The 22,948-nt window shown below is 33.1% G+C and overlaps 3 protein-coding genes across 3 annotated transcripts; 1 reads left to right on the forward strand and 2 right to left on the reverse strand.

The window, feature by feature from the left end:
• The first annotated feature begins 3,313 nt into the window (after window positions 1-3,313).
• Window positions 3,314-4,439, forward strand: LOC134723164 (uncharacterized). The gene has a single exon (XM_063586798.1). It carries the CDS (start codon window positions 3,319-3,321, stop codon window positions 4,414-4,416), a length of 1,098 nt encoding a protein of 365 aa, XP_063442868.1. The 5' UTR covers window positions 3,314-3,318; the 3' UTR covers window positions 4,417-4,439.
• Window positions 4,440-10,123: 5,684 nt separating this feature from the next.
• LOC134720674 (uncharacterized) lies at window positions 10,124-14,262 on the reverse strand. Its single transcript, XM_063583088.1, has 4 exons — window positions 13,948-14,262; window positions 13,360-13,660; window positions 11,186-11,341; window positions 10,124-10,867 (listed from the first exon to the last, which is right to left on the reverse strand). The coding sequence occupies exons 1-4, from the start codon at window positions 14,152-14,154 to the stop codon at window positions 10,509-10,511; spliced, it is 1,023 nt and encodes a 340-aa protein (XP_063439158.1). The 5' UTR covers window positions 14,155-14,262; the 3' UTR covers window positions 10,124-10,508.
• A 3,488-nt stretch (window positions 14,263-17,750) lies between these two features.
• LOC134722297 (uncharacterized) lies at window positions 17,751-22,317 on the reverse strand. The gene is made up of 2 exons (XM_063585907.1): window positions 20,279-22,317; window positions 17,751-19,446 (listed from the first exon to the last, which is right to left on the reverse strand). The coding sequence occupies exons 1-2, from the start codon at window positions 22,253-22,255 to the stop codon at window positions 17,785-17,787; spliced, it is 3,639 nt and encodes a 1,212-aa protein (XP_063441977.1). The 5' UTR covers window positions 22,256-22,317; the 3' UTR covers window positions 17,751-17,784.
• Window positions 22,318-22,948: the final 631 nt, after the last annotated feature.

Here is a 22,948-nt window from a genome sequence, read left to right on the forward strand (position 1 = left end):
CTCATGTGATTGTGTCGTCTGTTCAAACTTTTCACAGTATTTGAAAGATCCTTTCTATTTTGAACCAATCTAAAATTTTATTGTTACGTTCCCTTTGTGAAACTTTGGTAATTAATGATTTCGTGGATACCCAATTTGTGTCAACACTTTTCCTTAATCATTATTTAAAACAGCGTGCGTGATTTCATAGCTGATATATATATCAATATTTCCCCCAGTTTTGGGTCAACATGAACAATTTCCCAACCATATAAAAATGCAAAATATTGTGACATCAATCATTGTTTTCTTGCATACTAGACACCTTTAAAGACATTTTCATAATGTGAGTTTCCTTTTAACTAATTTTTCGAGTTTAAGTAAGGATAAAAATAAATAGGACAAGTGTTCTTTAAAGGGAAAATTCACGATTTTTTACTTATGGTTTAAATATGTTTATTATGACATAATATATATATTCACAAAGTTTTATCGCTATATGTGCAGTAATAAAGGAGAAATTCAATATTTAATGAAAAAATATTAACTACTTCCTGTAGGTCGTGACGTTTTCTCCTGGTTTTTGCATGCCGGGATTTAAAATACAATCATTAAAAGTCTTGGTTTTTAATCATATTTTAACGTAATCGTAAGCGCGCCGATGACTTATGCTTTATCTAATAACCATCCGTTAATAAGAAGATAAAACGCACATACGTTCAATTGTACATATTCATGAGATAAATTTTCTATGTTAAACGTATATATTCGAATTATTTTTGTAGACAACACAAAAAGTTATAAATTTATATTTAATTAATGTATTTTCGGACTGATAAGGTGAATAAAGTAAAGTACAATAATCTGTAAAGACAATATGTTGGTGTACTCTTATTGACCTTTTACTATCTCTGCTATGACTTGGTTGATACGATGTGTGTATTCACGGTTCTGAGGAAATACTCGTAGATGGCTTGTTGAAAGGTAAATTGTTATTTGCACTTCGGTATTTAACCACGCCTCTCGGGCACACATTGCCAGGTGTGACTGTCTATTCGGATCAGTGAATTATAAGACAAGGGAGCATTCAATACACATATTTAAAATATATATTCAAGTTGGTGACAAATAAAAATTGATCGCCGTGGAATTATTTAATTATGTTTGGTGCCATTATTTATTTGAATTCAAATAAGTTAATTTACTAAGAAACACACAATTTTCGGTTAAAGACGGGAAATTTAATTCATATGTCCGATTGAAATGATTTACACTTTTTGTCCTTGATTGATATCTAATAAAAAGGAGAACTTAGAAATTAAAAAAAGCTTTACCAAAGTATTTTAATTTGTCTTTATTAGGCAAATAAATGAATGAGAACACTTACATTTAGACTTTTTAAAGCCACGTACAAAGTAATAACTTGAACTCACTGAAGATAACTCTACCGAAGCGGAATATAATATGAACGAATAAAGAAAAAATACTTTTGTACTTGAGAAGTTTAAAAAAAAATGACAGCAAATTTAAGGTCTTCTTGGTATGGAATCGATATGTTGAGTGGATGCTTATCAAAACAATAATTACGAATAGATATTCTTTATCAAGTGTGAAAAACGCCAACCAAATTTAATCATAATCGGGGTTCCTTATTAAAATAGTCTTCGTCTCACAACGTATAATACTTTTAAATAACTATTTGACCAAAGATGTTTAAAAACAAAAGACAAATAATTTAATGTCATCTTTCCCTATTTTTGAATGTAATTATAAGTCTGTTCAACTGGCAAGAATACCCCTAAAGCGGACAAATATCTGACAAGCAGTTTATTCTTTAAATTTGCTGTCATTGAATATCAAGAAAGAAAGAAATCCCGAAAATGATTTGAAACTTTAATACTCATTAGCTTTCCTAGAAAATATTCACATCCCTCGGGGATTATTGGTGTACGTCCAGTTGCATATGTCGGAACAATTGTGGTGATGACGAATTTCTTTCTTTATTCGAGAACAATCTAATTGATATATAAATCTGTGATTTTACTATGTTCATAACTTCGATGAACCAAAGCAAGTTATAGATCGACCTGTATTTAAATCAAATTGGTCCTCTTCTTCTTCTTCTTTTGGTATATAATAGTCTATCGAATTGGATGATTACATACTGTTGGCCGGTTTACGTGGACTAGTCTATTTACAAAACTTTTACCCCAATTTGCACAAAATGTATGTTTCTTTCTTATGTTCATTGTATACATGTATATATTTTAAATTGCGCTGTAGTTCCGTAACTTTCTATCCGGGCGTATAAACGAATCGTCGACAAGTGCGCACATTTTTTTAATCAACATTTCTGGAATGATCCAACTATGTCCTTTAGGTCAACGGAAAAAAAGTCACAGGAAAAAAAGTCACAAAACCTCTAGGAAAAAAAGTCACAGGAAAAAAAGTCTCAAGAAAAAAAGTCTCAGGAAAAAAAGTCACAATTATAAAATTATTTGAAAGAAGTATATAGAATGTTTTATAAGAAGTATGTTGGAATGCAAATGACAAAAGTGATTTTGTATATCAGCTGTATGAAATAGATAATTTAAAAAAATGTAGTTTTGTTAAATAAAAATAATACTACTTGTAAAAGTGTATCAGATCAATTATTTTTAAATAAAAGCTTTTAAAATTTATATAGGTAAAGCGCACATCGATATTAACAGATTTCGTTTTATTTATGGGTTAATAAAATAAAAAAAATATATGTTTTTTATCTTATTATTTTTTAATAAATACACCAAAAAAATGAAAAGTGTAATAATTTATGTTCTCTTTTTAAAACCAAACTCTTAAACAAACAGGATAAGCCATTTGTTTCCTTTTCATTCATGATAAGCCCTAGTTGTTTTTCATGGGTAGGGCTTCCTTCCAAAAGAGGAAGTGAAAGGTCTGCAAAAAAGGGAAAGGTGCCACAAGAAGCCACTAATTAATCTCAACAGTCACTGTCAATAAATGTTGTAATTACATAATTATTGTTAATGGGGATGATTTGTTTGTTTAACATGTAATTGAAGGATTCTCATGAAATTGGTAAAAACACAGCTATAGAAAAACAAAAATCACAATAACATGTGGTCAAACCTTATCATAGACTTTCTAACTTTGACTCAAATTAAAGAAAATGTATGACTTCATTTACTTTTCTATAAAAGAAAAAAAATAATTTCAAGTGTTATTGAATCAAATATGGAAGTCAGAGACAAACCAAGCCAGATCTTCGCCCAGGTTGTTTCAACATGTGAAGATGATGTGCAAGCAATGATGCCCAGAGAAGAGAATTGTAAACGCACCATGCGCAACCAGCGTCCAACACCACCTGTTCCCCAGAGCTTTGTAGATGTCACACTGCCAGCAGAATTCACTATTACAACCAACCACCAACAGTTCCTACTGTATGACAATGGACAGAATGCTGAGAACAGAATGTTGGTCTTTTGTAGTCCTGACAGTTTAAGACGTCTTGCTGAAGCCCATACCTTTTTTATGGATGGTACTTTCTCTGTAGCTCCACATCCTTTTAAACAGCTGTACACCATCCGAGTACCTTTTAAAGATGTTACAGTCACCACAGTGTATGCTTTCTTGCCGAACAAGAATCAAGATACATACAGAGAGTTATTTCAGTCATTGGTCGACAAATGCCAAGCCAGCCACCTACAGTTAAATGTTCAGACTGTGGTAACAGACTTCGAAGATGGCGTTCTACGTGCAGTGTCGGCAGTATTTGGCCGCCATATCAACAACCAGGGATGTTTCTATCATCTTACACAAGCAACTTGGAGAAAGATACAGAGCCTTGGTTTGGTTCCCCACTACAAGATTAGCGATGACTTCCGCTTGTTCTGTGGTATGATGGACGGCCTTGCCTTTCTGCCTGTAGCTGATTTGCCAAATGGTGTCCACCTGCTAAGAACTTTGTGTCCAGATGACCCACCAGAAGCAGCTGAACTTCTTGATTACTTTGATGCAACCTATGTAAGTGGCAACATGAGACGTAACCCAGCACCAGGTCAAGGTCTCCGTTTAGTAATGCGCCGCACTCCACCCATGTTCCCACCAACTATATGGAATGTCCATGACGCAACAGTCAACGGTGATTCAAGAACCAACAATGTATGTGAAGGTTGGAACAACAAATTCTTCAACTTAGTAGGTTATGCCCACCCATCAATATGGAGAGTAGTAGAATGGTGCCAGAAAGAAGAAGCTACAGTGAGAACCTTGATACAACAAGACGCTGTAGGCACCCCACCAGTTAAACGGGTCCAACAACGTTATGTCCAACTTCAACTAAGACTTCAAAACTTGTGCAGAGACTTGACATCAGGCAACAAGACCATTGCAGAATTTCTCAGGGGTGTTGGTTGGAACATAAGACTTAACCATTAGTTGTCATCTCTGCTATATATCAAGTGAACTTTAAATTTATTTCTTTAACACTATATCAACAGGTCATACATAAAAAAAAGGTATGAAACAAAAAGAACTTCAACATGTATCAGTACACGATCTTGTACAGGTGACCTATGTTTGTTAATTTCTGTGTCATTTTGGTCTCTTGTGGACAGTTGGGTACCACATCTTCTTTTTGAATATATCAATACACGAGCTTGTACAGGTTTTCTTTTGCTTTGCGATTTTACGTGTAATTTCCAAAGCAAAAGAGCATAAGACTTGTAGAAAAATACGTTTAGCTGTCTATAACTAGCATCATTCAAGAAAGATATGAAACAAAACTTATTACAACAAAACATACATTGTATCAGTTCACGAGCGTGTACAGGTTTTCTTTTGCTTTTGTAGAAACATATGCTAAGCTGTCTAATTTGCTTCTAATGTAAAAACACATGAAACAAAAATAATTACAACAAAACATGTATCAGTAACATTACAAAAAAAATCCTTTGAATGACATTGAAGACCTGTTGGTGAACGTCTGCTGTTGTCTGTTCTATGGTCGGGTTGTTGTCTCTTTGACACATTTCCTAGTTTACATTCTAGATTTTATAATAAAACAAAAGGACATGGGATACAAAAAACACAAAACCATACTTGCACATGAACAGCAGAAAAAAAAACACACACAGACAAAAGTCATTACCAATATATAAGTGCAGATCATATGACAGTTTTCATACAAAATATTAATTGTGACTTTTTTTCCTGTGACTTTTTTTCCTGTGACTTTTGTTCCGTGACTTTTTTTCCGTAACTTTTTTTCCTGTGACTTTTTTTCCTACATTCGTCCTTTACTATTGACAACGAGTAAATATTACATTTTCCCAGAGACATATAATAGTCTCTGATTTTTAATTTTTTTTTGGGTATCATTTTTTTTTTGGGGGGTATCATTTTTTTAATTTTTTATAAATAATATTCTTTACACCAGACATTTTATTTATAAACAAGCGTATGAGTTAAGTAATGACAAGTATATTATATCACTTTCGGACACGCAAGACAGAGATGTATATTATACATGCACCTGATAGTTCAAAATGGAAAGTTATAAGTTTTCGGCCGTGTACACTGATCAATACCTACAGAAGTGAAACGATGCATGAACTTGCAAGCCCGACAGGAAATCGCTTAACTACCTGGACGTGTCACCTTACACCCCTCACAATACCTTTGGGAGTAATACATTAAGCCATGCGGGTGATCAGTGGAGCGAAGATCCTAATTTATTTGAATAAAGTATATTACTTTAAAGAATTATGAACGAATTAGATTTTCGAAAACAATTTTCACGGAACACTTATTTATGATTTGAACTTTGACTTTTTAACTAATTCCAATATTAACAGTTTAAAAATAACAGACTATATGGTTATTTAAAAAATAAGAACATTTTCCGAATCAAGTTAGTTAGTCAGATTAAACAACCGTACGATTGACAAGATATCGACACGTAATTACGACTACATCGGTTACTGTAGTTTTGTTTCTTTGTGGTTTATAGACATATCGTGATTTTTATTTGGACAAGATAACAAAATGGCGGAACGCAAAGAACTGATACTCAAAATTTAAAATCGATGGTGATCTCTTATCTAGCGGAATAAAACTTTAATATTTATAAATTTGAGCATTTTTATACAGAATGGACATAATATCAATTTTTGATTTTTTTGCGAAGTTTCCCTCCACTCAAATTCATTTAAATGAAATCCCCATAAGCCAACCTGAATCGTTTAAGTCAGTTATACACTGTATTGTTGTCTATATTTCAATCTTAGTCTAAAGAAGAAGTCGAAAAAATCACCAAAAGTAACAAAAACAACTACGTGTCATGGTTTTGCATCTTTAAAAAAAATGATGGATCACCCACAATTATGATCATTTTGTTAGATATAAGACGATGAGGTATGAGTGCCAATGAGACAGCTCTCCATCCAAGTCACAATTTATAAAGCTTCATTTTTTTACTTAAATAAGGCCGTTAGTTTTCTCGTTTGAATTGTTTTACATTGTCTTATTGGGGCCTTTTATAGCTGACTATATGCGGTATGGGCTTTGCTCATTGTTGAAGGCCGTACGGTGACCTATAATTGTTTTAATGTCTGTGTCCATTTGGTCTTTTGTGGATTGTTGTCTCATTGGCAATCATACCACATCTTCTTTTTTATATTGACATTTACGCTTCCCTGGCAGCAAAAACTATATCGTTTTTCATAATAGATCAATGTGCAGTCAGACACAGCTTTTTGTTTCACAGTAAGACTCAACGACTTTTTATGATTATCATTATAACTATGTATGTCAAATATTTGTAAAGATTTCAAATTCTTCCTTCTTAGTTTTTAACTGATAAAAAGTTAAGTAAGATTAAATATCAAGTCACGTTTTAAAAAAACCAAACATAAGTCAAGTTTTAAAGTTATCCTTCTATTATAACTAAAAAGAAATTCACTTCAGTCAACTCGTTTGGCTGTAATTGGACAGATCTTGGTAAACTTATCGATCTTTTTCTAAAATGTTATACCTACTAGTATATACTAGCATAGTATTCAACAGCGTAACTGGATCATTGAATATTGTTTTATAGGTAATACTTTTGATTGTGTTTTTAGTAAATCAAAAGGAAACTAAATATTATTGTTATTTACGTATACACATTCATGGATCGACTATCTGTTGAACTAGCAGTCAGTAACTGCGAGTACTCTCAAATCTGCACTTATTGTCTTTTTTTGTTGTTAAAAGTACACGGCCACGTTCACTCTGTGTTTTTGTTAGATGTATTCTATATGTATCCATCTGATGAGCTAAGCTTTTTTCAACTGATTTTTATAGTTCGTTCTTATATTGTAATGTTACACCACTGGCTTACTATCTTGTTTTACAATTTCGATTTACATTTACGTTATGAACACGAAACTCTTTCACACCATATTAAACCTTAAAATATCGTGACAACAAGATGAGATACACAGGCTTAAAAACGGTATTTTCGTGATGAAAGTTTCCTGTTTTTTTTAAATACATTTTTATTGATTCAATTAAACTTAAGGCTAGATAGACTTGCTGGTTCGTTTGTAAGACAATCATTGTCAAGTACATCATTAAAACCCACAATGACTGCCTGTGCATAGCTTTAACAGGTTGTTGCAGACACATTGCATTTGGATTATTTTTTAGGCCTGGGTTCGGAAGGAAGTTGTATAAAAACTTTTTCATATAAGTAGCCCGTACTTCTATGGGTAGCATAAATCAAACACAAATAAATGACCATCCTTTCACTATTTATGAAATGTTTCTATGTATCGTATTAGCCCTAGTACCTTAGAAGTGATACCGGAAGCAGATTGTACCCATAAGCTTCATTTTGGACATTTAATATTTTAAATCGAGTGTCACTGATCAGTCATATGTAGACGAATCGCGCATTTGGCGGTCAAAATAACAACCCGAAATGTTTACGGAGTTTCTATCTTCAACTAAGTTAGTATATACACCACATAATCAACTTACAATGGAAATTCTTGTGATTTCTGAGTCACTCCAGGGGTGGAAATTCACGTTTAAAAAAACGCTTTTTATATCAATTTTCATGTAGATACAATGACTTTTAAATGAAAACGCTCAAAAACATAATTGTCCTCTGTAGCAGTTGTATTCATCGGTTGAAAACACTAAGTTAAAAATAATGATGGATTCTCGAAAAAGGCAACATATATATATATAAACTCTTTCGAATAGGCCAGCCGTTTGGACTATATGATTGATGATATATATTAGAATAACAAAAACCTAGTGGGTCTATAATTCCACACGATACTATTACACAGATTATCAAAGACCCAAATGTTGCAAGGCACATGTTTTCCTTCATGACAAATATGCTGTTGTTAAAGCCCCTACCAACATCGTTATATTGACAAGAAATTGGTTATCGCTAATTCGTGTGGAAACTCAACATATACCCCACTACATTTACAAAGGAGCATGGAAATCCTAAATAAGCATTGGTTTATCCTATACCCCACTGGAAATTGAACTAAAGATGAAGATCTGGAGATTCCTTCACTGAAATGGATACATGAAATGGATACATAAATGTCCTTACTTTACGACATTCTATTAGTAGGTCTTCCTAGTACTCAACGAAACCTCTTGCTAAAGCATAAGCATCATTTGCATCATTAGCAATCCAATCCTGGCTTCAAAGTTATGTTGAAAGTACCTGCCTTTTGGGCGCCGTGAATCATATGGTCATACTGAATAAATCTGAAAGATCTACTTTAAAAAGTAAATGCAATCTAAGAGTCTTTTCCTCTTGCAATGGTATTTAAACATTGGACTTTTTAACCCTTAGTCAAGTATTTCCCATTTTGAATTAAAAGACAAATCTATTTTTCTTATCCTGCTTTTGTCTCTTTAATAATAATGGATAACGTACACATTTATAAACATCTTGTTTAAAAGAGAGATACATCGATACATAATTTCACTCATAATAAAAAAAGAAAACCCACGTACTGACATTATAAAGATGGTTGATGTCTTAATTGACAACATATTTGTTTAATTTTAAGGATGTGTTTTTCAAAAACAAACTGTCGATCCAATTGGGACCAACTGCGCTTTTCTTCTAGTGAATAGTTCCCATGTTCAAATAGGCTGACTACATACAGGAACTTTTCAGGAAGAATAAAAAGAACATAGCATATATATCTTAAATTTAACTTTACTTTCCACAATACAGATGGTGTCCCCTCACTAAATACTACCAAGTTTGGTGATTATGTTGAATGCATCTATCTTAATGAAATTGAAATAAAGGAGACAGTTTAGTCTGCCCCATATTTTGATATACACCTCGAAATTGACTATGAGGGTAGTTTCAGCTTCCCAATTGTGAACTTTCCACATATATAAAGAAAAATTCCAGCAGGTCTTGCAGAGCTTACATTTCTTGTCACGATTTCGATGTGAGATGATTGCTGCTTACAAGGCAGTTATAAAACATAGCACACTCGGTGGTGGAAATTATCTGGCTTCGAAAATTTATGCAATCAAAGTAGGATGACAGTAATGGAATATGATCTTTACCATAATGAAGACGGATTTGTTCAAATTGTTATGAACACAATCCCGTCTCCTTTCTCTCGAATGCGACTTTCTTTATTCGACTTATCACCAAGTGTGTACTTACATAAACAACAGTACTGGTAGTCCATGTGGTTTTTTTTTGCCATATCATTGCTAGTTTGTTTTAGACCAAGGAGTTTGATATACCTTTGGCATCTTTCGTTCCTCTTTTGAAGTAGATTGAACTGTTTTCTAAATGATAATTTTTATTTGGGATCTATATGCAGTTTCGACTGAACCTCCTTTTTTATCAATATTTAAATAAACATGATAATTCCGGACAGGCCTCAGACTGCAATGAAAGTTTCCATTTCTTTTTTTACCATCTTATCTTTGTCGAGACGTTTTATAATTTGTTTATCAGATTATCACTGAACAAATTCTGAAAATGAATTTGGAACGTACGATAAATTCAATAAATTGTGCAAGCTCTTTTCATAGATTAAATAGAGAATAGACAGACAAAACAAACAACAAACAATTTAATTCCTTTAACTAATCTTTATAGTAGTAGTTCTATATATGAGCCCAACTGACTTCACCCGATTCTCCTCATTCACATGAACAAAATTACAACGTTATTACAAAAATTACAAATAAAAATAAATTGTTATTGAAGACAATTGGCAGTCATTTTGGTTCTTCTCTTTAGTCTAGGACAAATACCATATGTGTATCATATCCCTTCACTTGAAATACTATGGCAACACACATGACTCGTGATTTGAAACGTGTGGGATGACATAAAAAAGGTTAATTCGGTGGAGTTCTAAAAAAATAATCTATAAAAAAAGTTAACTCTGTCCACTAAGTTATAACACGTGAAGACCTCTTTAATCTAAATATATAAGTCAAATGTTAAGCGACAACAAAAGAACACCATAAGTCTACGAAATAGGTTGTTTTTCTGGAATTGGCCCGGCTTCTTCTTGAGTATATGAAGGTGGTATCATAAGTTGTTCATATCCTCTCGGAGCAATAATCGGAACTTTACTTGAGCCGTGTTTTTCTGTGTGAAATGAGTATTCTACCCCATCAGACTTCCGGTCACGTGATATCATGATTAGATGGAATAACGCTGATATATCCATGACGATAGCTCCAATGGCTCCGACGATAAGGCACCAAGGAACAGAAAACCAAACATCGTGACCCATATGATCGTCAAGAATTTCATGCTTCTGAATAGTTCTTAGTTGGATGACGAATGTAGCAACTCTGATAATGGCTACCCAGTAGAAGAATGCTGCAAGACAGACATTTTGTAATAAAGTAAATAGAATGTTACTGAATGGTATTCATTTAATAATTTTAATGTGAAATACATATACATACTGTAGCATACGATTGACGAACCAATTTTTAATTGATAAATACAAAAACTCTCCATTCATACATTCAGTTATTTTCATGAATCAAAATCGCATTTTTTTTAATACCACGTCTGCATCTTTTTGCAACATCTATCGATAATGACTTTCGACTCTTCAGCTGATAATTCGATAACTATGTGTAATATGTAAGGTTTGGAAATGATTTTTGTCTTTTTGATGCATATACTTACATGAGAAAACTTGAGTAGAACAAACGAGTCTCCCAGTATGTTTTCCTACACCCCCACCACGAGCATACTTAATGGCACCAGCCATACCAATTAATCCCAGAATTAGGCCAATGGTAACATAGCATGTCAACTCATATCGTCCATGGCGAGCAAATTCTAGCATGAAAAAGAAAGGCAATTGTAGAGTTATTGTTAAATTAATGTTTGTTGTATGATGGGCCTGTATCTTTTCTTTACCTCGTACGTCAGGGTGTCAGTTATTTGCATATAATCATTTCGGTATTATTTCATTATATGTTGTTTCATTATAATACATTGTTTTGATTAGCGAACAGCAATCTCGAGTCATTCGGAAATAAACATTCATTTTAAAATGAATAGTAACATTCACGAGGACACGCGATTCCACAATAACTTGATGCATATGTAAATAAAAGAAAAAAAATGATAGTAACCGTGTTTTCATGATCACAGCGACAAAATGTAATTATAAGTATTGAAAGTTTCTTTTAGTAATTTCATAGGGTTGTAAAAGCATTGATCGTGTATTTTTAGAATGAAGCGCTGAAAAGTTATTTCGGTCAACGCTTTTACACACCAATACATCTACCAAAAAAAGCATTCAATTTTTATATATTCTGTGACGTAGGACTGTGGATTTAGAGAGAACAAATAATGAACACTCTCATTATACCATTCCTTGTTAAACTGCTACAACGAATATCGATATTTAAAATAGCTTTTATTTTTTAGTTCAATATTGTTCGTCTCTCTAATCAGTCTAACCACAAACTAAATAACCAAAACTAACTGCAAAATTGACAGGAGAAATACAATTTAGGAAGTCCATCTTCCTGCCCTAAAATGGTTTTCTGAAAGGATCATCAATTATACTGTAGAACTCAAATTGATCATCTTTAAAACATTGATTTTTTTCTAAGCCAAGAAATCCCAGTCATTGAATATGAGTTTATGAACAGATGCATGATTTCCAACATGGAGTCAAATATATACTCTGATTAAGAGGTGTCTCTCTCGGTGGCAATCATACCACGCCCTCTTATATTCATATTAATACAGTTTTACAGTTTTACTGTTAAATTGTTTTTGGTATATTATTTGTTGTATATCTAGGTTTAGATATCGGCAAACAGTAACACTTTGTCTAAAACAAACATCGATATTATTCTCGCTTTCAAAATTTGAACATTAGCGACCATACAATTGATATTTGACTTAAATATTAGCACACAAAATGTAGTACAAAAAGGAAATTAAGTGTCACGTTTAACCCTGAGTCATTATCAGCACACATTTAAAAAAGCATTTCTTTGTCATATTCTTAAAGCTATTGATATTCAAATCACAACCTTATTAAAGTAAATTATAAATTGACGCGAATAAATATAATAATAGAGGAAATATTAAATTGATACTGCAATTTAGACGCAAGTATATCTCTATTTCTTAAATGAGAACAAAAGCATAAATGATAGATATAAAAGATTATTATATTATGTGGATTGTAGACTATCATAAAGTAAATGTTATTTGCAATGACCGTATGATAACATGTAACAGTTATATTTCTCGACTTCAGTCTGTATTATTTTGATAGTTGACTTATTATACAGTATTATTGTGTATATACTAGACTTAATATCAACAAGAATGTGTCCACAGTACACGGATGCCCCACTCGCACTTTCATTTTCTATGTTTAGTGGACCGTGAAATTGGAATAAATTATCTAATTTGGCATTTAAATTAGCATGATCTTGTCAAAGGGAACATGTATACTAAGTTTCAAGTTGATTGGACTTCTATTTTATCAAAAACTACCTTGACCAAAAACTTTAACCTGAAATTTGCACTATCATTTTCTATGTTCAGTGAACCGTAAAATTGGGGTCAAAACATTAATTTGGCATTAAAATTCGAAAGATCATATCATAGGGCACATCTTTTAGCCGCCGGACTATATACTAAGTTTCAAGTTGATTGGACTTCATCAAAAACTACCTTGACCAAAAACTTTAACCTGAAGCGGGACAGACGGACGAACGGACGGACGGACGAACACACAAACGGACGCACAGACCAGAAAACATAATTCCCCTCTACTATCGTAGGTGGGGCATAACAAAAATTATAATAACAATAGCAGCACTTACCAACTGATGTGTTGATAAACTCTCTTGCTTCAATAAAATCTGTTGGTATATTATTTTCAAATGTTTTGTCATTCCTCTGGCCTTGTTCAATGCCCTCACCAACAAAGTCAATTCTCTGTCCATGTTGTTGTTTCTTGTAGCTTCTATGGTAGCATCTATGGGGATGTCGATTGTGGTAGTGATGGCGGCGAGTTTCTTCACTTGTCCGTCTTGTGTCCTTAGGTGTTGTCTTCTCAACGTGATCCATGGATTCCCTTTTCCCTTCATCCGTAATCTGGTTGTTTTTCTCATGTCTACACACCTTGATAAAGAAAGATTTTTACATTTACTGAAACACTATCTAATTCCAACCGCAAACTTTTTGTAAATTCAGCATTCATTCATAGAATAAAACTCTACGTCTACTTCTATATTTCAGTTTTGTAAATTTTTACGTTTTTCAAATATGATATAATATTGGAAAATTGGCATATAGGTTCAATTGTCCAGGTGTCAATATCAAATTGCTATGTATATATTATTGTATAACTGTGTATTATGATATGCATGTCACTGTTATAAACATTTCTTACTTACTAATTAACTTACCTTGTAGTACCAGACTCCAAAAGAAATAGAAATTCCGTGTCTCTTGTCTATCACATGTTCTGCTTTCTGAATTTCATGGCTTTGTAATGGATCCCGGAAGTAAGATTTGACCACTACCCATCCTGGACTGATAAAAACTACGATCTTTAGGACCAATGCAATGGCGGAAAACGCAAGACAGAACCGTAGCTTTGTCTTTACCTCCATCGTAACTAGTATGGATTTGTTTACCTGGATTACACAACCAATGAAGAGTCAGACAGCTCTCAGCATACGTATCTTGTATCCGATATAGGTTTTGATCAATATACCTTAGACAAGGTAGTATTGAAGAATACTTTGTTAGATGAATAATTTAATTACTTATATAAATCGATCTGCGTTCAAGGATATACATTATTTTTATGCAAAAATTTTATATATATAAATCTTGTATCAATTTACCTTAGACAAGGCAGTTTTGGAGAATACTTTGTTAGATGAATAATTTAATTACTTATATAAATCGATCTTCGTTCAAGGATATGAATTATTTTTATGCAAAAAGTTTATATATATATATCTTGTATCAATATACCTTAGACAAGTCAGTTTTGGAGAATACTTAGTTAGATGTTAGATTACTTATATGAATCTATCTGCGTTTAAGGATATAGATTATTTTTATTCAAAATGTTGATATATATACACATGATTATATGATTTATACCGATAGATGTCTCTACATTGAATCTGTTGGATGTATTTTGACTTATTCTTTAACCAGAAAGAACACGATGTATTGATAAGATATCATTCACTTTGGAATGGCATCCAGAAACTGAGACTGCTCTTAAACCGACACTTTATTTCTGTACCTGTTTTAGGTGTGTGTTTGTTCTGATCTAAGGAATCAGGACATTGATAACTGATTTAAACAATTTGTTCTAAGGAGTCAGGGCATTAATAACTGATTTATACAGTTTGTTCTAAGGAGTCAGGGCATTGATAACTGATTTATACAGTTTGTTCTTAGGAGTCAGGGCATTGATAACTGATTTATACAGTTTGTTCTTATATATATTGTTCTGTAACATCACTAGCTTGGGTTATGAGGAGAGTTGATATATAGCAAAAGTTTAACCCTTTCACATTCCTAATGTATAAAAAAATATGTGGTAGGATTGCCAATAAAAAACGCTTCAAGAGAGACCAAATGACACAGAAATTAACAACTATGTGTCATACGGCCTTCAGCATTAAGAAAAGCTCATATCGCATAGGCAGCTATAAAAGGCACCGAAACGACCAATTTAAAACAATTTAAACGAGAAAACTAATGGTTTGATTAATGTACAAAAATTGAACTAATAACAAATATGTAACACTGCAACAAACGACAACCACTGAATTACATGCTCCTGACTTGGGGCAGGTACATACATACATAATGTGGCGGGGTTTAACATGTTAGGAGGACCCCAACCCTCCTGTCCCACGGTAGAAACCTTCTATTCAGTGGATGTCGTCAATTTCGTTTTTCGTTTATTTGTTATGTCATTAATCGGGCCGTCGTAGTTTTCGTTTCAATTGTTTCACATTTACTATGCAGGAACGGTCTTGTTAATTATTAGAGACAGTACGATATGTTTATGTTGTTTATATCATAAACTAATAATTGCCACTTTCTATGTCATTTTTGTCGCAGAAAGCTCGACATAGAGATAGTGATCTGGCGGCGGCAGTGTTAGCTCACTTCTTAAAAAGTTTATATTTTAGAAGGTGAAAGACCTGAATGCTTCATACTTTGTATATAGATGCCTCATGTTACGAAGTTTTCGTCAGTCACATGTCGAATGTCCTTGACCTCATTTTTATGGTTCAATGACCACTTTAAAAAAAGTTCAGAATTTTTGTAATGTTGAATATTCTCTTATTATAAGTAATAGGATAACTATATTTGGTATGTGCGTACCTTGCAAGGTCCTCATGCCCGTCAGACAGTTTGTATTGACCTCGACATCATTTAATGGATCAGTGAACAAGGTTAAGTTTTGGTGGTCAGGTCCCTATCTCAGATACTATAAGCAATAGGGCTAATATATTTGGTGTATGGAAGGACTGTAAGGTGTACATGTCCAACTGGCAGGTGTCACCTGACCTTGACCTCATTTTCATGGTTCAGTGGTAATAGTTAAGTTTTTGTGTTGTCATCTGACCTTGAATTCATTTTCATGGTTCAGTGATCAAAGTGAAGTTTTAAGTTTTGGTCTCATTTTATCAAATATTATATGATAAAGGTCAACTATATTTGGTGTACTGAAATATATTATGATCTAAATGTCCGTCTCGCAGGTTTTAGTTTGACCATGACCTCAATTTCACGGTTCATTGCACAGTGTTAAGTTTTTGTGTTTTGTTCTATTTTTCTTAAACTTTATGTAATAGGTCAACTATATTTGTTGTATAGATGCATTATTAGCTGTACATGTCTGTCTGGCATGGTTCATCTGACCTTGACCCCATTTGAATGGTTCATTGGTCTTTGTTTAGCTATCTTGGTTAATGTTAAGTTTATGTGACAGTTGTAATAAAGCTTTATAGTTAGGACTATCAACATAATATCAATGATTAGTAAAGAAGGCGAGGCATTTCAGTGTGTGTGCTCTCTTGTTTCAATGGTGGACAGTTGCCTCATTGACAAACATACTACATCTTCTTATCTATATATGTAATAAAAGAAAATTAAGGGTTGAAACGATCCCGGATGCTCTATTTAATGAAGATATAAAACTATTACTTTTAAATATAAGTCACCATCTAAAACTGATATTTTGAAATGTACATTTAGAAAGTGTTATATAATCAACAAGATTAACTACGTATTAAAAATGAGACTTAAAATAATTAGACAATATACGTATAGTGTCTTCAAATATGAAATTCATTTGTATGAGGCTTAGAAACGGGGGAATTGCGAGGTTCTTCCGAGCATTTTCCCTGTTTCGTGCCGAATAAAAATAAATTTCATATTTCAAGGAGTTGTTGATGAAATACAGTAGTTCCGGTAAGCAGGCGGGGCTTAAAGGTTAGTTGAGGTCATTGACGTATAAAGCAAGCTTACGTTTATACGTACAGCTTTATCTGTATAGTAAAATAGCTGATTGCAGTATACATTTTCTTATGTTTCTTCTTTTTAAGAAATGACTGTAATAATTTTTCTGTCTATGAAGAAATAACATAAAAAAATTTGGTGTACACTGAATAACGCGCGTAGCGGGTTATCTAACAGTGTGCACCACATTTTTATATTATTTCGAATAGACAGAAAAAATATTACAGTCATTTCTTATAATTTAATTCTAAATTCCATTTTGAACCGGGTCCATGTGGCATTTTATAATCCATTTTATGGAAATACCCCCCACCCCCCAAAATTGCAAATTTCTGGGTCTGCAAGTGACATTGATTTAAGCACAGACCAAATGTCGGTCACACCATTTCGCTTTTATATATGTTGGCGGTTTTCTCTTATAGTTGATGAGTTCCCACGGGATACAATTTGTTTTCTCTCAATCGATTTATCACCTTTGAACACCGGTATACTACTGTTGTCTTTACTTTACATGAATTTGACTTAGCATTGTAAAAACTTTTGTTCAAAAAACATCAACAAAACTTTTTCAAAAATTTAAATGACAAGAACAAAAATGTTTTATTGAATTATAATATACAAATGAATTATTTTCCAATACAATTCAATAAGATTCATGGTCAAATAAAATATATCTCACGAGCAAATCATTAGTAATTGTTATCAACCCCTCATGCTCATGTCACATCTTTGAGCAGAACAGATCAAATTTTACTTTCACATAAAGACTTTGTGTTTTTATGTGATATATATTTAACACTACTCGTTGACAAAACTTGTGAACTATTGGTTATCCCTGAAAAATTTGAATCCAAGACATCTGTATTGTTACAACCACACAAATTTTTATACAACCTTTTTACACGTGAATTACATATGTATGACAGAAAGATGTACACACCCTGTAACACATTTAACAACGAAAATATCACAGTTAATGAGGTCATCGGTGAAAACGCATCAATGATCGGGAATACCCATGTGATACCCGTTATGCTGAAAAGTTTAATGTAGACAATGCTGTTGTCATGTGCAGTTTTGTGTGAACTTGTCCTCTGTATCTTCGGTGTTGAACTTATTTTATACATTGTCACGATGAAAAAAGCTACATTACACACACAAATACACGAAATAGGAACGATTACTGTTGCAATTACTGCAGATGAGTATTTTAAAAAGCAGATATACCCCCTGACGCCATAACCAATATTGTCAGCTAACGAAAAGGTAACCGCTATATTGACAATGATTATAATTGTTGGCGTGCAGTAAGAGAACAAACAATATGCTAATGTAGTTCGATTGTCGTGACCTGCAATATACGGTCCGCTGATACTGCTAAATGCTTTAAACATGTGAAAGGTGCAAACGCTCAAACAAGCGAAATAGCTCAAAAGAAAGAAGTGGATTATAATTCCTATCACGTGACAGGACCGAGGGTTTTCGATTTGATTCACACTAATAGTGTATACAGCCTGTAAACAAAATAATGAAAACACAAGAGACATGTTGTTCTTACCAGGAACAGATCGAAGGCTTGGAAATATACAGTATGTTACAAAAGTAGCGAATAAACAAATCATTGAAATAATTGTTGCTGCGGCCATTATTGTAGACATGACCTTGTCTATTGGCACTCTAGGTTTCTTCAGTGACAACAGTGTATCGACACATATTCTTACCATGCCATTTTCTGCTATTCTAAAATTTCCTTGGTCTATTTCAACTTTACTTGTCACGAATGTAACGGAAGTAAATGGATTGAAGAGAACGATAACTTCACTTTTATCGAGGACTATCTGCTTACAAAAGAGTAGATTAGACACGAGGTTGAACTTATAATACATGTGCGATCTTTTAAAATCTGAGTCTGTTCTTGATAAATAGCACAGTCCAGTAAACTGTCCGATATCATTTATTTTTGTTTTGGTGCTTATTGCGTTATAATCTAAGGAGATTGTCAGGTTTACATTATCGTATCCATTGATGTTAATCATATCATTACTAATATCGGCTAGTTTTGTTTCGATGTCTTTCCTAGAAACTATCTCATCAATAAACACTTCAATGCTCGCCAGTATCTCCATTCCTACAGTTTCATTTCTGACACAAGAAGAATTTGTGATAAGGTCGGCAGATAAGAAATGTAGGCCTTTGTTTAGCTTAAGGTATCTGTTCAAATAATCTTCTATTGCTGTTTCCGTTCTCTGTAACAAGGAATCAAATGAACCAGGATTTATTCTAGATACAAACTCCAAACGGATAGGTAGCAAATATCCTAGATTTTTAGTCATGGATAGTAATGGTTCGCATGTTGAATTTAGAAGAATATATCCAGGAGAACATATAATGTTTCTGCATTTATTCTGAAAGACAAAAAAACATACATGAACAAAAAGTAAACAATTCAAGGAAAACATAACTAAAGATAGAGAGATTATTATTGTAATTTTTCATAACACAAAAAAAGTTTTGTTTTTAAAAAGTAGTATTATTCATATCCAGAGAGTATTTGAGTGTATGATTTAAGTGGAAATGTTTTAAATATAAAAAAAATAAAAAAATAAGATGAGGTTTGACTGCACCCAATCATATAACTCACCAACAAAAGTCTTAATGACAAACAAGAAGACATTTAGCCTTGAAATTTACATTGTCTAAACCTGACAACAGTAATTAAAACCCATATTTAACATACCGCATAGAAAGTTGTAAAAAGCGCCGAAATTATAAATGCAAAACAAGTCAAACGAGAAAACTAACGGCCTTATTTAGGTAGAAACAATACAAGAAAAAAACACATTTTTTTTGTTAATTTGTTTGATTATTATTTAATTCCGCTCTGTGGTTCCCTTTTATTTATAAGGGAAAACAATTTCCCGAGTTCAGCCATACAATGTGATATTATTGAACGTTTGTGATTGCAGCAAACATTCTAAAACATATTTGTGACATTTGAGCATGGTGTTCCTTTCAAAACTACAACTTAATCAAATGGGCATTGAATCCGATACATTATCTATGAATCTGTTTATTAGACATATAAAACAGAAGATGTATAGTCTAGCACCGGTCTACCAACATAGCGAAAGTAGTTAAGCGGTAACACCCTTGATCTAGTAGATTTTTTTACCGACATAGATTAGTTGTGAAAGTGAAATTTCATTCCCTTGTAGAGCTTTTATAAGTTAAACTTACATGTAAAGTATCCAAGACCTGTCCTCTAGTACACTCAGTTACTTTTTCATCGTCATCGTTTGATATTTGAAATAATGTCCTAAACGTTGTAGCAACCCCTGCACTGCTTATACACGAAGTACAAAGAACTGGACGGTGTTCCGGATCCCGAGGTGTAATGTCTGTCGTTGGTGGTCGTGGTGGAATGAACCCTAGGTGTACATCAGGATTGCATAAAGTACAAAACACGTTTCGAAATCCTCTATAATTTGTCAAAAATGTTGTGTTTAGTTTTTCACAAGCCCATAACACATCAGCATCAAAATGTGACCAAGTATCCGATACATTACATGTGCTTATCTTGATTGGCTTGTCATCACATTTACCATACCTTCCTTGTGTAGTTTTAAACTTAATATCACAGTTTCTTCTAGTAGCAGATTTAAAGATGTCTGTCATAGAGAGCTGATAATATATTGGAAGTAGATTTGATTTTGCGCATGTTATCTCAATGTCCCATGGATGAAAATATTTATGCGCGTACTTCACGGGAAATCTCATTGGGAAATTGAATTTCTTGTCTGCACAGAGTGCACAAAATATATTCTTGTAGTGTTTTTTGGTGTCATGTCTACTAACAGGAAGATCAAACATGAACTCACCCCTCCTTTCACAATATGAATTGATACCTTCATCAGTATAACGGCATATACCAGCCACACTGTTTCCATCTAAGCATTCCAAAAGCTGATCTAATTCAAAATCGACACAACAGGTATCATACGAAACACAAGTTTCATGACAGGAACAATTGGGTGCCAGCGGTTTAGGGCCGGCATTGAAGATTCCACATAAATTTTGTCCGTATGCTAATGAATATAGAGTCATAAGATTAGTCACATTAATTTGTCGTTCATTGTCAAAAAAGTCGTATGAACTATTAAGTCTGCTCCCAAGTTTGAACTTGGTGTCTAGTTTAATGCTTTGATTAGAAAGATATGGCGTCAAGAAATCGTTCTTAAATATTAATTGTTCCATTTTATAAATTACTATATCATCTTCAAATATTAAACTTATATACCCATTTATATCATTATACTTATCCTTATCGTCATGTCTGTTGCAAAGGTAGCAAAACACGTTTTTAAACGGAAACGTAACGCTGCTTTGTTTGTACATTTCACATGCGTTTTCTAGACTTTTAGTACTATCATCATTCATGTTACACGTAGAGACCAAATCCGTTTGTGGATCTTGGGATGGAGGATTACACATCAAACAAAATATACTGCTATATTCATCAAATGGAAGTTGAAAGTGATTACATGCCAAATCGATATCCGAATCATATGAGTTCCAAGTCCCTGTCATGTTGCATCTACTTATCAAGTTATCAGCTGGTCTTATACACGGGAGTGCCTTATAATTGGCATTTTGTTGAACGTATCGCACAGTACATTCTTTTACCTTTATAAGTTCGGCTATTTCTTCAAAATTGGATAAGAAGTTAAAATCTGCAAATTGTTGACAATTTATGTCTATAGTCCATGGTTCTAAATCTGTTTGATCATGACACTGAGCACAATAAACGTTCCTATAAGTTGTCCTGCTCTTGCTCGTCACGGGTACCAAAGTCAAATTTTGAATTAGATCAGTTTCTTTTTCACAGAGATTTCGAATTTTCGGAGGCGTGTTTGGAGGACATTGGTCTAGCACAGAAAAGTAGACATCTGATAACAGATCGTCTGGATTGTATATGACATCGTTCATGCATTTCTCTTTGTAGCGAGGTAATCCAAAATCAGGACAGCAATTTGTATTCAGAATGCAATCATTACAGAGACATGGTAGACAAACAGAGCCAAGATCTGTCAAATTATTGTGAATATAAGACAATGATATAAGTGAAACATTGCAGAATTGCAATCCACAGGCTGCAGCATAATGGTTATAGATACGTTCAAAATTTGGCTGATTCTGGCAGTAGCTCATGTACATATTTATTAGGAATGAATGCACAAAATAGTTGAAAACTCTCAAATATTTGATTTTATCACACATTCTGTTATGTAATGTTATCTGTAAAATATAAAAAACAAAGGTATAAAACGTATTATTCTCCAGATCTTGTATGCATTAAATAAAATTTACTATAATAAAACAAATCCGTGATAAAATGTTATATAAAATAAAAGGTATATTTTGAAAATGGCGAAAAACAGCAATGAATCATAACAGATTTTTCACAAGTTCTAATTTGAGGTTGGATGATATTACAGGTTAAGACTGTTCAGAACTATTTTAGCAATCGCCTTGTCTCATATGAACACCCTGATTTTAAATGACAAAACAATTATTTAAAACAACACGTTTTAAGGTTTAATAACTTCTTGCGTTCGAAGCGCTTTTCTGGATTTACCTTCACCAGGAACGTTCAGTGCCAAACATTTGAAATCCGAAGATGGATAAGTGCCGAAATCATTGAAGTAAATATGTTGAAAAATACCTAAAATGAATACTGTAAATTCAGAAATTATTGCGTGCATTGATTATTGCGATTTTGTCATTTTAGACTTAAATGCGATTTTAATTAAAATGATTTTGAGAAAAATCCTGTTTAATTCATATCAATGATTTTAAAATGCGAGTTAAAATTATTGCGTTTACAAGTCTGTCGCATTTTTCGCAATA

The sequence above is a fragment of the Mytilus trossulus genome, chromosome 6 (assembly GCF_036588685.1).
Source record: "Mytilus trossulus isolate FHL-02 chromosome 6, PNRI_Mtr1.1.1.hap1, whole genome shotgun sequence".
NCBI classification, from domain to species: domain Eukaryota; kingdom Metazoa; phylum Mollusca; class Bivalvia; order Mytilida; family Mytilidae; genus Mytilus; species Mytilus trossulus.